General features: G+C 30.2%; 1 protein-coding gene across 1 annotated transcript; it reads left to right on the forward strand.

Moving 5' to 3' along the window:
• The first annotated feature begins 1,009 nt into the window (after nt 1-1,009).
• LOC148278298 (uncharacterized) lies at nt 1,010-12,076 on the forward strand. Its single transcript, XM_088231611.1, has 9 exons — nt 1,010-2,594; nt 4,170-4,403; nt 6,197-6,451; nt 8,475-8,678; nt 8,963-9,189; nt 9,450-9,552; nt 9,641-9,785; nt 10,177-10,430; nt 11,742-12,076. Exons 1-9 carry the CDS (start codon nt 1,203-1,205, stop codon nt 11,928-11,930), a joined length of 3,003 nt encoding a protein of 1,000 aa, XP_088087737.1. The 5' UTR covers nt 1,010-1,202; the 3' UTR covers nt 11,931-12,076.
• The last annotated feature ends 6,097 nt before the right edge of the window (nt 12,077-18,173 follow it).

Genomic DNA, 18,173 nt, shown 5'->3' on the forward strand with positions numbered 1-18,173 from the left:
AAGCAAAAGTAAACCTTCCGAAAGTTCCTAATTTTAATATTGAATAGGCAAGTACGATTTGAAATGCTAGATTTTTCCTTCTTTTATTAATAACTATTACTTGTTCATATTATCAATAACGGAAGGAAAATAAAAATAAGCTTATTTTCATAAGTACTTACTTATTTAACAATAAGAAGCTAAATCTTGGAAGTAAACTAAATTCTAAACATACCTACATAACAACAATTATAATACAAAAACAATGACAAAACGCAAAAAATAGAATTAAGACATAAATAAAAGGAATTTCAAATAAAAATAGAATTATCTTTTTTTTTTCCTGAAAACTCATTATTTAATAAATTAGTCTAAAAAAAATCTTATCGATTTTATTCTGGTCGATCGTACCCTTTTATTATTACATAATTTGTACGTTTTTATAAATAAGCACTGCTACTACCCCACCCTAAAACGCTGTGACCTATTAGATAAGTAAAGCAAATTGATGAGCAAAATAAAAGTAACCAAACTTGCCATACAAATAGAAGATATTATTATTATTTGATAAAAATAGGATTTGCTCTCTGGATGCACCTATTTAAAATCTATATCAAAGGAATTGAACCGTTGATATGATGTTCTATTATAACGTCATAAATATGTCATTTTCTCGAAAAAAGAATTACACAAAATCATAATATAGAGAATTTAAAAAATGTTTTCTAAAGCCGCCTCACTGTGGAAAATATTTAGATTTCAAATCAATAAATATTTAGATTTCAAATCAATAAAACCATGTAAATAAAAAGTAAATAATTAGTTCCACCAAAAAGGTGCTTTCCGAGTGTTAAGTAATGAGTAATAATAAGGAAGAAGGGTTTCATAGGCAAATATAGAGGATATGGAAAAAATCTAATGAAAGTCTGAAGGTGTAAAAAATATTCGCCCAATCCGCCATCCACCATAATTTCATTCACATGTGCATTTTATAGTTTATGCCTTATACCTCATCATCGTCTTCTCCTTTAATTTATAGTTTTCTATGGAAAACGCAAGTCCCTTAGCAACTGTCATCGTGTCATAAAATAATATGATAAATTAATAATGCTCAGATTCGATTGTTTGGACTTGTTGTTTTCATATTTTGTAGTGCGTACATAATTTATGTAAATATTGATTAATTTTAACATTTTTAATGGTTTTGTGTGTAAATATTTGGAATGAGTGATACAGATGATACAGAAGAGCTTCTGCTTATCCCGCCGGATCATTTTCTAATTTTTTCATCAGACTCTGAAGAATCTTTTGATTATTTGCCCAACAATAATTCAAAAACGCGATTTAAAAATATTTCTGTGGGAGTCGACAAGCTTAAACTGTGTTTGGAAAAATTAGAAAACGTTTCAACCTCGGAACCCTCGACCAGGAATGAATCTATAAGCTTTTGTAATTCTAAATCAAAAGCCAATACGCCGGCGAAACATCAGTATAATACACGAAATAAATATAAAGATCTTGCTCTATCGAATACAGTTGTTGATTCTTATTGTAAACGCAACATTTCTCATCTTTCTTCAATTCATTATTTAAACCTAGATTATTGGGGGGAAAATTCTTTGGAAAAAACATTTAAAACAACGCCAGCCTCTCACAAAATAAAAACATTTTTGCCTCCCAATTTACAGAGATGGTCCTCAGTTTCCTCTTTCGAAAGTGAAACTCCGAGTGATTTTTCAATAAATTCGTGTACTCCAATAGCGCCGTCAAAAATGGATTCAGACTCAAGTGCTTTCTTATCACCAGAAAAAAAGCAGGACAAGTATATTTTATCAGAAATTGACCAGTTTTTGAAAAATGTTGAAAGTAATCGTCCCAACGATTGTCCCGAAGAATCAATGTATAAATGGGCTAGTGAAAATTTTCTCCAAAATAGGCAAATAGACAATATTCCCGAAAGTCGAGAACATTCGGATTTCAGTCAAATGACAGTACTTCCTAAATCAGGAAGCGATTGTAATAAAGTTAGCAGCTTCGAAATTGGATCCTTGAAGAATTCTGTTCCTGATTTTGGATATGGAATGCGGGATATTATGTATTCCACTCAACTTCCTCAGACCGACAAGACATTGACTGCGCAAATAGTTCAAAAGGTTACTTCTACACCCAAGTCAAAACCGAAACCGAGTTTTGAAGAAGATAATAATGATTATTTGAAATGCACTTCCAAAGAACCTGAAACTTTGGCAATGAGGTACGAAGTATTTAACGAAGCCTTTAAAAGAAACCACGAATCTCCCGATGTAGATAACCAGTTTAGAATATTTCACCAGCCCACTTTTAAAGAACATTCATCTCAACATATCAAAGATCAGACAGACCCGTATAAGTTTGAAAAACCAAAATCTTGCGAAGATAATGATACTAATATTGATAAGGCCGCTTTGGCAAATGAGTCTGAAACTGATTTTCGTTTTAGTAAAATGTGTTTTGGTTCAGAGCAGTCTCTCGGCAACCTTCCGAGCCTGTCTGACATGTGGGGAGTTACTTCGGATACTAAACCTGAAAATGTCTTCCACTTACAAAGGTTTGAAGAAGAAAAACTTCGAAGAGAGGTAATCCCTTTTTTTTTTCATATTTTTATGTTAATTTACGTTCTATTTATTATTATTATTTGTTTATCACCAGAATACACGGTATAATTTAATTAACAATGGACCTTACTTATAAATCGGGTATAAAGTTAAGCTTGAGAATAGTGGTAGAATAATGATGGTATAGCAAAAAGTATTATTTATAAACCTCGCGATTATAGAGTTAAACTCAGTTTAAATCTTGGATAGCGACAATAGAAATTTATACCTGCACATTATGTGGTATAACGCTGGAATAAGCACGTGGAAAAGTCTGTCTGTCAAAAGTCATATTTTTCGGTAATCATAATGGATAGTTTATCAGTTTTTTTTCAATTTTGAAGTCCTGCGACCTTCTCAGTGCGATTCAAGTGATTTTTAATTATTTGTTTAAATAATATCTAAAATGTTATATGTGTGTGTGTGTTTTAATTATTAAAAAAAAGAAACACGAAAAAACTCTATAATTCGTTTTTAACTTCTCTTCTTCCTAATTTTGATTTCTTTTTCTAACGGTTTTCTCCATGTTTGTTCTCGATTACACTGACAGTAGTCTCGATTTGACTTTGACGTTATCAGTGTTGACTTTATAACCTGTGAATTGTTATTCTAGGTAATAAATATTTTTATAAGTAAGCTTTTTTTCATATCGGTTATAAATTGTTAAAATGAGTATAGTTATTTCTTAATATAAACCTGGTATAAGGAAATCTAATAAGTAAGGCCCTATGTATTCCTCACTGGGAAAACCCGTGCTTAGGAATTAATTTTTAAATTTTGGTTTAGTTTGATTTATTTCTTTCTTGAGGATTTTATTTTTCACTCATTGCTACATATCAAACATACATTTTCATAATATAAAAAATGTTAATAGAATAGGTAGTGTAAATATCAATGGATGAGATCTCCACACTCTTGAAACAAAGCAAGAATTTAGGGATATAATTTGCGACTTCCAAAAATCCTAGATGTAGATGTCCAAAATATAGACAGAATGGTGAATATTATTGTACAATTACCATCATCGTTTCCCTTTCTGTATGTGTAAGTGGTGCATAGGGCACTGGATTGCAGCTTAGAGTCCCCATATGGACAAAAACCATTTTATGATTATCAATTACAAAGTCAGCTACAGTTTACGGCAATAAAGTGGGCCATCGGTACTTAGGTCGAGAATCGCAAGCGCAAACTGAAACCGTCCATTACACGTTTGTTGTTAAACCAAAAATCAAACCAAAAATTTGGAACGCTTCTGTTCTATGCAATAGAGTGAAAGGGTGTCTCTATAAGTAAAAAGCAAATTATTACTCTGAGTATTGCAGCATATTTTGATCATTTTATACAGTGGGCAAACTGATCATTTAAACCAACCAATGACAGGTCGTATGCCCTGTAAATGCCCAAACTTCCATAATCTCTAATAATTCCCAATCACTGAAAAGGCTTAAATTCAGTACTTGTCTATGAAGCTTTGGATAATCTCAAAATATTTTTGAAATATACTTCCAATAATGTTATATGTTTCTTAAAATCAGATTGTATTTTTTTTTATTCCAGCACTGTGAAGAAATCATTCAACAGCTTCAGAAAAAGCTTTTGGAACAACAACAAAAAATCGCCATTGCAGTTAAAGTAGATAGATCCAAAGACGATGCTCTTCAAAAACTCAAAAATGCTCTGACAAAATTGAGCAACAAAGTTTCTTCTGCAGAAAATGCGCATTTGCAGCAACTTGAAAAAATAAACTCTAATTTTAAAACTGTACTGTCCGAAAATGAAGATCTAAAGCAGGTACGATAAAATTAGATTATATTCATAATTGAGAACATGATTGGATGAAGAGGTTATGTGACAAAAACAAAAAGCCGAGATATCTTTACAAAAATGGCGCTATATAAATCAGCCAAATATTATATTTGGGGTTCAAGTTTTTAACTCCAATACAATTATTGATAAAATAACACTTTCATTCACTCTTAAAAGCCACTTTTTGAAAAAAGTACATTTTTAAAAATTATGCCTTCATTCACTCGTGTCTTCAATGAGTGATTTAAATTTTCTGAAACATTCAAGTTTGTTAATGAAAATTCTTGGTTTAAGTTCATTGTAATTTATTATAGAAATAAAAGATGAGTGATACTTTAATCAGCAAATTTAATATTAATAAAAGTTTATATTAGTTCTTAAGATGTATGGACTAATTTAATAAAGCGTAAATAAATACAATATTTGAGTTTGTCCAAATGTTTGTAGACAAAAGACTGGATTTCCAAAATCAACAAATGGAAGAATTGAAGAAATATGGATGTTCAAACATAGGCAAAATGGTGAATGTTACACAGTGTGTAAAGTGGCTACTTAAACCAGTCAATGCCAGGTCATAAGCCATGTAAATGCCTAGACTTCCATATTCTCTTATTTAAGGTATTCTCCATCCCTGTTGTAATTTGTTAATAAATGAATACATTTGGAATAACCAGTTACCGATTTCATCGTTTTTGCGACATCATCGAGACTGGTATCTTTATTATAAAATTCAATGTATTTATACAGAAACAGTACGGATAGAGAATTCAAAATTAAACAATAGTAATTGAATTGAATTATTTCTGTCCGAAGTACCTTTTCACAAAGTGTTGCGGGGTAATACAACAGTTTATATAATGTTATTTAAATACATAAATATATTTTTGTGGCTCAGGTTCTTGACTATCCCATCCCGGTGAGGTTAATGACTGTCAGTCACGACATCTAAATAGCAAAGGATTAAAAAATAATTAGTCAAGTTATTGCAATAGGTACAGCATAAGTTCTCAAACTTATTTCGCCTACTTTGAGAATGAAAAATTTTCTAGAGCCCCCAAAAAACTTAACACAAAGTATTCGTCACTGTTCTTCCTTCCCCGAACACTTCATTAATTAAGTGACAATAAAATTTTCAGTAAGTTTTTTTTACATGTAAACGGCTAAAATGCTCTTTTAAAACATACTAGGTATATTAGGATATACCTAAATATAAGAAAAAAATAACAAAAGAATAATTATATTACTATTTTGAACAAAAATACCTAACTCTTAACAAACATTTGTACTAAACAAATTAACATCATTGCGTACCAAATTACTGTTCCTTTGGATACGGACCAAAGTATTATGAAAAGCATAATAGTACTCCAAAATTAAGACAACATTTTGTCGTTTCAGTTCGTTTCTATCCAACAGACCAAAACACAAATCTGCAGAAATAGAGCTTTAAATTTATTTTTACAAAATAGACATTAATAATGACCACAACTCGAGACAAAATTTGTTTTAAAACCCCCTAAGAATTTTATGAATAAAGCCTTTCTCAGAACTCCTGTACACTTAACTCAATTTTGTTAAAAATGGACTGTTGGACAGAAATGAACTAAAGCGACGATTTGGCAGTTTTTAGTGGTGTGATTTTGTATGCGAATGTTGATCTCATTTAACAATAATAGACAGTCCAACAGATTATCAAATATTTGTATACTAAAATGGTGTTGTGTTGGAATATTCCATTACTCTATAACTTATTTGTTTTAATATGACTTATTTTGCAGAAAACTGACCTTCATAAATCCGACATGTCTAAAGCATTTCAATATGCTCAAGACAGCCAAGCTAAAATTAAAATGATTGTAGCCGATAAAGATAAAACGATACACGATTTACAAATGGAGACTGATAAACTTAAAGAAGCGTTGAAGGATAAAGACGATCGGTATATGGAGTTGAAAGAATCTAATGCTTTGGTTGTGCAGTTAAACAAGCAGATATCAGAAACTGCTACAAATCTGCAGAATAGTATAGAAAAGGTAATAAAACACTTTATTGTTATACAATTTATGAATTTATCAACCTAAAAATGCAATTTCCTTGTATGAATTTTGCATGAGAGTTTTCAAGATAGTGGGTGATAAATATTCCCTTTTTATTAGCAGTGAAACTTAGCTTAACAAATTACAACAGGGATGGAGAGGAAGTACCTAGCTTACCAATAATTTTATTTACACTCTTTATTTTTGAAATACTGCACTTTATTTATGGGTAGAATACTAAGGGCCTTACTTATAAATCGGGTATAAAGTTAAGCTTGAGAATAGTGGTAGAATAATGATGGAATAGAAAAAAGTATTACTTATAAACCCCCCATAGAGTTAAACTCGGTTTAAATCTGGGATAGCGACCATAGAAACTTATACCTGCAAATTATGTGGTATAATGCTGGAATAAGCACGCGATCTGTCAAAAGTCATATTTTTCAGTAATCAAAATGGATAGTTTATCAGTTTTTTTTTCAACTTTAAACAATTTCGAAGTCCTGCGACCTTCACAGTGCGATTCAAGTGATTTTGAATTATTTGTTTAAATAATATCCAAAATATTATATGTGTTTTAATTAATTGTGATAAAAAAAGAAACACAAATAAACTATAGAATTCGTTTTTTAATTTATTATATAAATAAAAGACGAGTGATTCTTTAATCCGCCAATTTGGAATATCCAGTGACCGGTTTCATCGCTTTCGCGACATCTTCGAGACTGGTATCTTTATTAAGGAGTTTAATGTATTTATACAAAACAGAGGTAAGGATAGATAATTCAAAATTATAAGAAAGTAAATTAAATAAAGTTATTTTTATCTTAAGGATCATTATCATATTTAAAAAAAAAAAATTTTGGGTTAACTAATGAGTTAGTATAATGCTATTTTAATGAGTTTAAGTATTTTATTTTTAGTGCCCCTATGATTTCTGAAAAACGAAGGGTAAAAAGTCATTAGTAAAAATATATTACAATAGGTAAAGTAATGGAGAATGCATGTGTGTTATCTGTTCATTAAGTAATTTCGAGAATTTCTAGTTTATCAAGTTTATGGCCTTTAGGTGCAATATGAATTATTTTTACATTCTTTTTTATATCAAAGGAAAGTTTATTTTCTATTAAATGATTGGCAAAATTCGAACTATCTTTATTATTAGACCATGATTGTATGTGCTCTTGTATGTGTGTTTTAAAGGCTCTACCCGTTTGGCCTACGTAGCATGTAAATTAGCTAAGAAATTAGATTAATTCCTTAGCCTTACCTCTGTTTTGTATAAATACATTGAACTCCTTAATAAAGATACCAGTCTCGAAGATGTCGCGAAAGCGATGAAACCAGTCACTGGATATTCCAAGTTTGTGGATTAAAGTATCACTTGTGTTTTATTTATATAATAAATTACAATGAACTTCCATCAAGAATTTTCACTTACAAACTTAAATGTTTTATAGAATTCGTGTTTAACTTCTCCTCTTCTTCCTAATCTTGATTTCTTTTTCTAACGGTTTTCTCTATGTTCTCGATTACACTGGCAGTAGTCTCGATTTGATTTTGACGTTTGTTTATGTTGTTATAAAAGTTACTACACGCGCACGCGCGCGCACATATAAGTGTTGGCTGTTTAAAAAAATTAAGCATGAAATAACCTGTAAATTGTTATTCTAGGTAATAAATATTTTCATAAGTAAGCTTTTTTTTATATCGGTTATAAATAGTTAAACCGGGTATAGTTATTTCTTAATATAAACCTGGTATGAAGAAATCTAATAAGTAAGGCCCTAAAAATATTTATCGAATTTGACTTGAAATTGATATTTGATTATAATTCATGTTTATCGAGATTTATGAATTTATTTTCAGTATTTTTAGAATCCCATTCCAAAACAAAAATTTATTTCAAATTTAAAAATCAACGTAATACCTACAAATATATAAGTACATACATGTAACTCATTATTATCTATTACTGACTCTGTTACACCTGCATTGTATTGTGTTAATTTTATTCCAGTTAAAACAGGATCAGATTCTTGCTAATGAAGGAATATTGAATTTAAAGAAAGAATGTGAAAGTCTTCAGGATGAAACAACCTTGATAAAAAATGAGAGAAATGATTTACGCTTAATAATATACGAAGAAAAATCTAGAAATAGCCATTTAGATACTCAAAAAAATAAATTGCAATCTTTGCTAGATTCTGCTAATAATAAAATGGTATTTATTTCTTATTTTTTTATTTATTATGTTACTTAATAAATTGCATACCTATTCATCTATTTATTCATTTTTACTTTTTGCAAAATATAAAACAAAAACATAATGTGTCCTTGCTGGAGTAACCTGCGCTGAGGAGTACTTTACAATGTACTTTTATTTTGTTTTCTTTTACAAATGCCGACAGAAAACTTTATCTATAGACAGGAAATTTACAAAATATCAAAACAATATTACCTACTGTTTCAAAGTATGATAACTGTTATAAATATTTTTAACACTAGAAATCAATGGAATCCGAATTTGAGTCCAGTAAAGATAGAATGGTGGATCAAAAGAATGAAATGAAATCCTTTTATCAAAAGCAAGTGGAAAACATTGTGATGGGGAAATTGAGCGAATTTCAAAATCAATTGAATGCAGCTGAAAGCTTGATGGATAATGAAATGCAAAATAAACAACGAGAAATAGCCGTACAGTTTGCTAAACAACTTCAGAAAATAGAACAGCAGTAAGTTCTTCATTATTTTACTTTTTTATGAATCAGAAAAATATCTCAATTTAGGGACCATTTTTAAGGTTGGAATCAAGTTGTGGTTGAGCAGAGAACGTACCTTCAGCCTCTGATATACCATGGGTTGATAAACCGGCTTCGTTGCATACTAAATATTTGCATTCGATTTTCACTGAAGTTTGTGGACTCTCAAAGCCATCTTTTTCTTGTTTTCTACTGAGAACATTTTTGATAAAGGAATTATTCAAAAATTCTAGGCATAAATTGGAAGTCAGTCTTCTTGAGGAAAAACATAAAGAAGAAATTAAGCTGTACAGGATTCAGTTGGCTCAATCTTGTCAGACAATCAAACAACTGGAGGTATGTAAAAATATACCACAAGAATGTATAATTAGTTTTTGATATGTGATTTTTGTTTATTTATTATATCAATTATTTTCATATTCAGGATAAACTGGCATCATATAAAAATCGCAGAGGTTTAATAGCAGCCCAGCTACACAGTGTCATGGAGAATCAATGGCAGCAAGCGCTTAAAATAATTACCAACGGTGCACCATCTAATGATCCACAAAACATTCAAAATAATTCAGGTAATGCTTATCTCCTTGTCAGGAACATTTAAGTTTGTAAGTGAAAATTCTTGATGGAAGTTCATTGTAATTTTTTATATAAATAAAACACAAGTGATACTTTAATCCACAAACTTGGAATATCCAGTGACTGGTTTCATCGCTTTCGCGACATCTTCGAGACTGGTATATTTATTAAGGAGTTCAATGTATTTATACAAAACAGAGGTAAGGATATCCTTGTCAGGATTTTAAATATGTTATTTTTTAAAGCATTCTGAATGTGAAATATCCCTATGTTTTATAATTTTAGTAATTAATATCCCTTTGTTATTTAATTGTAATATTTAAAACATTACTTTTATTAATGAATTTTTATATCAAATAGAAAGATGGTTTTTTTTTTTTTTAGAATCCCAAACAACAGCGGGGTTTCATCAAGTCTCAAATAAGAATTTAAAACACTCGGATTCTAAGAACGCATTGAATCCATTGAATAATATAAAATCTAGTAATCCTGCTAATAGTAGTACAGACCAAGAATGTTTCTCTAATTATGAACATTTTGAAAAACCTTTAAAGATGCAATCAAATCGAGCTATGACCAGTGGTTCTCTTGGTGATGTCCACTTAAAAGAAGATGACATTCAACGCTATATAAAATTGGTGAGTGAATGTGTTTGATTTGAGTAAAATACTGAATTAAAATTCCAAAAAATGTTGTTTCTCTTGTAAGCGAAAGTAAAAGCCTAGTCGTGAATGTCAAATTGGTGTCACATATAAGTTGACTGCCACCTGTTTCCTGGTTTTAATGTAATCTGTCAAGAATGTGAAAGAAATGTGTACCTGTAAGGACTTGAACCACAAAACATAAATTAAATTGAAGTCTGCTAAATTGAGGTTTAACTGTACTGCCATTTACAATGTACATAAATTATGTTATTTGTAATTACAAAAACATGTTTTTAAAAAAAAGCACAATAGATTATTAAGGTCCAACTTATAGTCCATAAAAAAACAGTAAATAAACAAAGATGAATAAGTCACTAATACACATTATTGTACATAGTTAGAGAGGAAGAGTCTAAAGCTGGTAATTACAGCATGGAAAAGATCCATCTCTCTCGGTAGGCTGTTCAACAGACCAATCATTATCCCCACAGGCATCATCAAAGGTAAATTTATCCTGCATTCAGGAAGAACCAATGGTCTGTGTTGCCTAGCTCTCAAATAGTTGCTTGGTACGTATAATTTTATGCGCTCCAATATGTTGGGATATGTCCCACTCTTGATGATCTATAGTCTATAGGTACATTCGTGAGCAAGAGAGACAATTTCACGTGTCACTCAGGCAAACAGTCAAGTACTACCGCCTCGGGACTTTGTTAGGGGTGGTCCACTCGCTTAAGTTTTGATGTTTTTTTTCATATATCAAGCGATTATATTTAAAATATTATCACTTTTGACTTCAAATATAGTTGATTGATGAGATTGCTTATGAATATTAAATTTTTCATATTTTAAATCTCTCATTTTTGCATGAGTATTGACTACACAGTACAGGAACGTGCATTACACTTCAAAAATATCTAAAAATAGTCAGTGCCAAACTAATTATTTTAAATATACAAACTTGTTGATTGTCTAGGGTTGTACAGGGCTTATGATCCGTCATTGGCTGGTTTAAGTGGCCACTATACACACTGTGTAATAACATTCACCATTCTGCCCATGTTAAAAACATCCACATTTCCTGAACTCTTCCACCTGTTGATTTTTATGAAGTAAAAGAGCTGAAACCTTTATCGATGTGGGTGAGATTCATCTAGCTGAACCAATTCACCCTAAATCTTACACAGTATGTAAATTGAACAAGTTTGGATCTGAGTGACTCCCTAGGAAGGAAATCCAGCCTGTTAACAAGCATTTGGACATACTCGAAACATTGTTTATAAATATTATGAATATAATTTCCAGCTTCTTCAGAAAACCCCCGGTGTAATTGATTTGTATACTAAAAGTGAAGAAAATAGCGGAAACTCTAAACAAATGGGTGATCCGAGCAATTTCAAATATACAGAAGATGAAGAATATCCAACGAGTGATAGAAATACTGATATGTATGACAGAAAATTAGATAGGCATGCCAAACCTCCGTGGAAATGAAGCCATCATTATTTATATGTATTCAAAGTCACTATTTTTATGTTAAGTTTTATAGATATTTATAATTTATCTACATATTTCTATAGTTTTGTCAACCACATAATCTAAAGCATTCTTAAAATGTTTATTTTTTTGCAGGTAGTAAAAATAATATTTATTATAATTAAATTGATATATTTCTTTAAATTTGAAATCATCAAATTTATTACTGGAAAGACTGGACAGCATATAATGCATACAATATTATAACTCTTTTTGAGAATTTTTACAACCTTAGATAGTGTGTACTTTGAGATATAATAAAATTCCATAAATATAATATGCAAGTAAATCTCTCCAATTTTAGAATGAAATCCACTCAAAGAGTAATAGGTGTTATGTAATTTTTATCCATATTAATATGTTAATACTATAACCGAAATTCTTAATAATAAGTATATATGTAATATTGTGTATAGTTTGGAAGTTTGATCTCGTAAAGGGACCAATTAATTAAATAACTTATTAATTTAATAGGGTGAGCCTCGAAATGCCAATTAATTATAATAAAATATATTTCGTTGGCTAGATACAGAACTATTATAAGTCGGATTTTTAACAAAAATCAGTTTTTGATGTATTCATGTCCGTTAACATACTATTTTCGCTGTGCAAATGTTTTTATAAGTGCAGTCACAATATTTTATCAATAACTCTTATTTCTGCAGAAGTATTTTATGTGAAAAATCTATTTTATTTTCTATTATTTAGCTTAAAATTACTCTCCTTTTAAAAACAAACTGCCACAATGTTATTGTAATCTGTCAGAAGTGCCTTTATACATTGCTGCTGGTATAATTTAATAATGTGTCATAACCTATGAAAGTTTATTTTTTATGTTAATACCACATAATATGAAACAATACGACATAATCACAATGTCCTTGTTTATGAAGTCATACACTCTAACATAAGTGTAACTTTATATATCTGTAACTTAATAGTCCACTTTCGTCATAAAAATGCATTTTTAAAGTGGAAATAAAAATCTTAAATTCACTTTGTTTTAATGCAAAAATCATCAGTAGTCCCAGATATGCTATTTTAATAGGTACTATTATTATCAAAATAATCATTATTTCATATTGAAAGTTCTTTATATGTTGAAATAATTTCATTTTGTTCAAAAGTTATGTATTTATTGTGTATGCAGAGAATTGGTAGAATTCCATATTTAATTTGGTAATGTATCCAAAATAAAACAAGTTTATTGGATCATAATTCTACTTTATTTTTTATAAAATATACAAAGGGTATATTGTGACGCGTTTTGTCTTGTTAGGACATTTTCAAACAAACTAACTTAAATATTTATAAAGTTTCCTTATATACTAAAAATAATTGCTATTTTATGTTTGCGGATTTCTATTGGCTTGTATAGAGATATGTTTTCTGAGATTCTCACAACTCGGTGTAAACATTTTGGAGAGCATCGCAGTGTGGAAATTCAATTGAATGATTAACAGTACGCAAGTACCCCAAAAATGCTAACAGCAAGATCGTAATTATTATGATATACATATCTGCATTCCATAAAGCTTAAAATAAATAATGTACATTGCCAAAATGAAAAAAACTGCCAGCTAAAAATCAGATGAATTTGAATATGTAACTGGTTCACTCACTACCAGACTAGAATAGTGATGTGTTGAAAAATACATAAAATGTTTTGTTTTTGGATATGTTCAGTCTTTTATTACTTCAAATATTTTTGTATTACTTAGGAAAAAAAAATAAAACTAAATGGCGTGTGTAGAGTTTTCTATGATAAACTAACTGCAAATTGACAGCTGACCACAAACGTGACTGATAATACATAATGTTTTGTCACTTTTGGTAACTTTTTAAGTTCACATTAAAACCAATTGTTATATGGCTTATAAGAAATTGCTAGTGAAAACATGGTAAAGCTACTTACTACTGCTGACTCTTTATGATTCCAAATAAATAAAATATTGTTTTAAAAGTAAATATATATAATGAAATATTTTTATACTTTTGTATCTAATGAAATGTACTCAAATAAAAAGATGACAATACAATGTATTTTATTCTTCTCTTAGTGCCCTGTCAGGTATCCCCAAAATGGCGATCACTCTGGCGAAAGTCTCTCTGTCCTGTGCTGCCTGGAAAATCTGCTCCATAGTCCTGAAGCCAGTCCAGTCTCGTATATTACGCAGCCAGGACATATCTGTCTTCTTCCAGCTCCTCGGTGACCCTCAATCTTGCCCTTCAAAATTAAATGAAGCAAGTGGTACTTTTCTCCGCGTATTATATGCCAAAGAGACTAAATTTTACTAACTTTTTTGGTGATTAAGAGTTCTCTTTTTGTTCTAGACTTGAGACTTCAGAGTTCATTATCAGGTTTGTCCAGAATATCTTAAGCATTCTGCAATGCAACCACATCTCAAAAGCCTCCAGCCTGTTTATAGTGTTCACCTTCAGAGTCCAAGTCTCACATCCATACAACAATACAAACCACACATAACACTTGACCAATCTTTGCCTTATTTTCAAGTTTAGATTATCATTGTAGAAGAGGGATTTAATTTTGTTAAAATCAGTTCTTGCTGCCTCGGTTCTGCTTTTAATTTCTATATCTGAGTCGAGGGTCTCTGTGAGAATGTCGCCGAGGTACTTAAACTTGTCGACCTTTTCAATATCACTACCCTTTAATTGGAGAGAAAATGCGGAGTAGTCAAGTCAGCCAAATGTTATCCATTTTTTTTACCAACATTAATTGTTGAACCCAGTTGTTCGCCAAATGCATCCACACTATTTAACAGCTCCTGAAGATCGGTAATGGTATCTGCCAGCAAAACAGTGTCGTAGGCGTACTTGATATTGTTGATTACAACTCCATTGATCTTCCTACCTCTTACGTTGTTGTTCAGCTCTTTCTTAAAAATATTACTATTATTACGTGTTTTATTATTCTACATCAAATAATGTTATGTAGTTTTTTCTAGCTACTTCTTCTCTAGCCTTCCTCTCTCCACTGCTGGATATAGGCCTCTTCCAACTTCTTCCACTCGTTTCTCTCTTGACCCCTCCGCATCCAGGCACCACCAGCTATCTGGACAATGTCATCAGTCCATCTCTTAGGTGACCTTCCGACACACCCTTTGTTTGCCTGGTGTGTCCCTGTTTAGCCATATCCTGCCCATTGCCACTTACATTTTGCCCCACGATTCATGACATCAGCAATTTTGGGTCTTTATCTAATCTCTTCGTTTCTTATTATCCTATCTCGAAGACTCACCTTGCTACATAAATATTCTTTATATTACAATATTAGGGGCAGATATAAAAAGGTAAATAAAAAACAGTTTGAAAATACATACATTTGTATATAATATTTATAATACATACTACAAAAACAATTTTTATTCAAAATATTTAGGCAATTTTACTGACATTAAAATAGCCTACAGAATAAGAAATTAATAATCAATAAATTACACTTAACTTTCCATTAATGAATAAATTAAAATACAACATTATTATACAACCGTTGATGCATACCGAGAAGGTACTAAATACTATGTATATTATATAGGCAGTTTTAGTACAGAAAAAATATATACAAGATAGTTGCTTTTTATGAATCATTAAATGAATTTGAGAATTTTAAAAATGTACTATTAATAAATGAATTTTTCAGAATAAGTATTTGCAAAAAATTCAATGTGCGCAAGATTTAATTTTAAGACAATATTAGTGTCATTTATGAGTGTAGAAAACTGGAAAATATCAAAATTATTCTGTAAAATTTATGGCTTATTTTTCTGTTTGGAAAATCATATGATTTCAAATATCAGGATCAAGCTAGGAATGAAAAAACATAATACATACTTAGTTAGGTCGACTCTTTCCACTCGATTTCCTTTTCCAGGATTTTTACCCGAGTAGCTTTTACCATCTAAGTTATAGGGTTGATAATCAGTATCATGTTTTGTTTGGTTTTATGAATAGTAGCGTATATAAGAAAGTAGAAATTGCAAAATTAACAACCATAGTGAGATGATGATTTTTTTTTTATATAGAAAAATAAATGGCATCAACTTACACTATAATCAACATCATTTGCTTGACGGTATTATCACCTTCATACAGATTAAAAAAACGAAAGATAAAAATTAATTATTCATAGTATGTACATTTTTTTTTTGCATATTGGTTTTTCCACTTATAGAATAATCTGACAGATGGAAAAATAATTTAATTTTTAAGTAATGCATTTATTATAAACACATTCATTAGCTAATTACACATGAAATGTGATGGCATCCTGTTTCTTTAAGATCCTAGCAGTATTTCTTCACTTTAAAAGGACACAACACGGCATAGTTGAATTCAAATCAGGAGTTGCGTACTGCGCGATGTCTACAAAGAAACTAATGGGTCAAAATGTAAACCTACTCATTTATGAGTAGTTGAGTCACCTTCTGTTTGATGTGCGTAAGCGGTTTCTGGACTATTCTTAATTCTATGGTCATAGGATTCGTTAAGATCCAATCAAATTAAAGATTAAATACTTAGGTGTAATTTTTTTTTATTATATTGTAAAAATATTTATATTAAAATGCAAAAAAAACTTCAATTGTCGAACTATGTTATTCTATGACAAAATTCAACGACAATTTATTGATTAAAGCTGATAAAAATTCAATTTCTATAAAATAAAAAAATTGCACAATAACAAATTGATGTTGTCAAAATGTCTTTAAAAAATATAATTATGACAACTGTTTTACTCCAAAGTAGAAAAAAGTTTATAAATTGGACCATGTTATGCAGAAACCATTCAACCCGCAATTTCCGTTTTTTTTATTTATGAATGTTACTTCATTAATAGTGAACTTTTAATTTGCTGAAGAAATACTCAATCTAAAAGATCAACACAACCTTTTTTAGAGATTTTTTTTTCTAACCCACAACCAAAAGTTCTATGAGTATTTTTGTTAGAAACATCCTTGGGGTTGACAGCTTTCAGCATTTTTGACTCTAAAATTATTTTCATACTTCAGAAAAAAATCCGCCCCGAATGAAAATGATTTTGGTGATATTGAATGTCAACTTAAAATGTGACAAAGAGTATATACTCCCGTAGAATACATAACCATAATGGAATAATCTAGGAAAAACTGTCATAAAGATGGAAAAATAAGATTTTTTCGGTACATTTCTTCAATATCAGGGATGACTGACACCATCCAACCAATGAAATCCTAAAACTGTTACCTTATTGACAAAAAAAACAAAATGTTGAATAAGACATACGGTAAACAATGCTTCTATATTGTAATATTAGAAAAAACTTCTACTATTTAACACACTGAGGTATATTTTAAAAATTCTGCAAACATACAAATGCAATTATCTCAGCTTGCTAAATTGTGGGTTGGATGGTTTCTGCATAATATGGTCCAATTAAGTGAAAATGAAATTACTAGATCATAATTTCCCAATACAGGGTTTCTACCCCATTTAGACAGTAAAAGATACTGCCACAATCCTACTCTTGATATCAATAATAATCATGATTGAATCATTTTATTTCCGTATGGATAAATGATAAAATTTGTAGAAAAAATACAGTCGAAATTGGTTATTACGGGGAAGATGGGACCGACTGAATTTGCTTGTTATAAGCATTACTCGTAATACCAAAGAAAGGTTTTTTAAAATCCAATCGCCATTGCGTATTGTCGCAAATAAATATAGATATATATAATTCATACAGATACTTTAAAAATAAAACTGTTAAAACAGTTTATAATAAATGCTTACAAAACACACCACTTCCTAAATTTCAAATGCAGATGAATAAAAATTAAAAAAAACACGGTTAAAACCCAAAACCAAAAAACAAGGATGTCATTCATAAACTACAAAAGAAGTTGTAAATTGTAATGTGGTGCCGAGCTGGTATTTACTGATTTATTTCAAAAAGCTAAGATTTTTTTACATGCAATTTCAACCATATGTGATACTTTTTCAATGTTGTAATCGAAAACATCGATTAGGTACCTGGACATTGGTTACTTAGGTTCTTATTTCTAAAATTATGTTTTTAAAGATGTCTTGCTCAATTGTTTGAAATATTTTTGTACGGTATGTCGAGCAGAGCATAATGCTCAGGCAAAAAGTACCTGGTCCGCACCACGTGAAGAAATTGATAAAGGGGTACTTGAAAAGGTT

Source organism: Micrasema longulum, unplaced genomic scaffold, assembly GCF_059751315.1.
Source record: "Micrasema longulum isolate JH-2025_06_02 unplaced genomic scaffold, ASM5975131v1 h1tg000897l, whole genome shotgun sequence".
NCBI lineage: Eukaryota > Metazoa > Arthropoda > Insecta > Trichoptera > Brachycentridae > Micrasema > Micrasema longulum.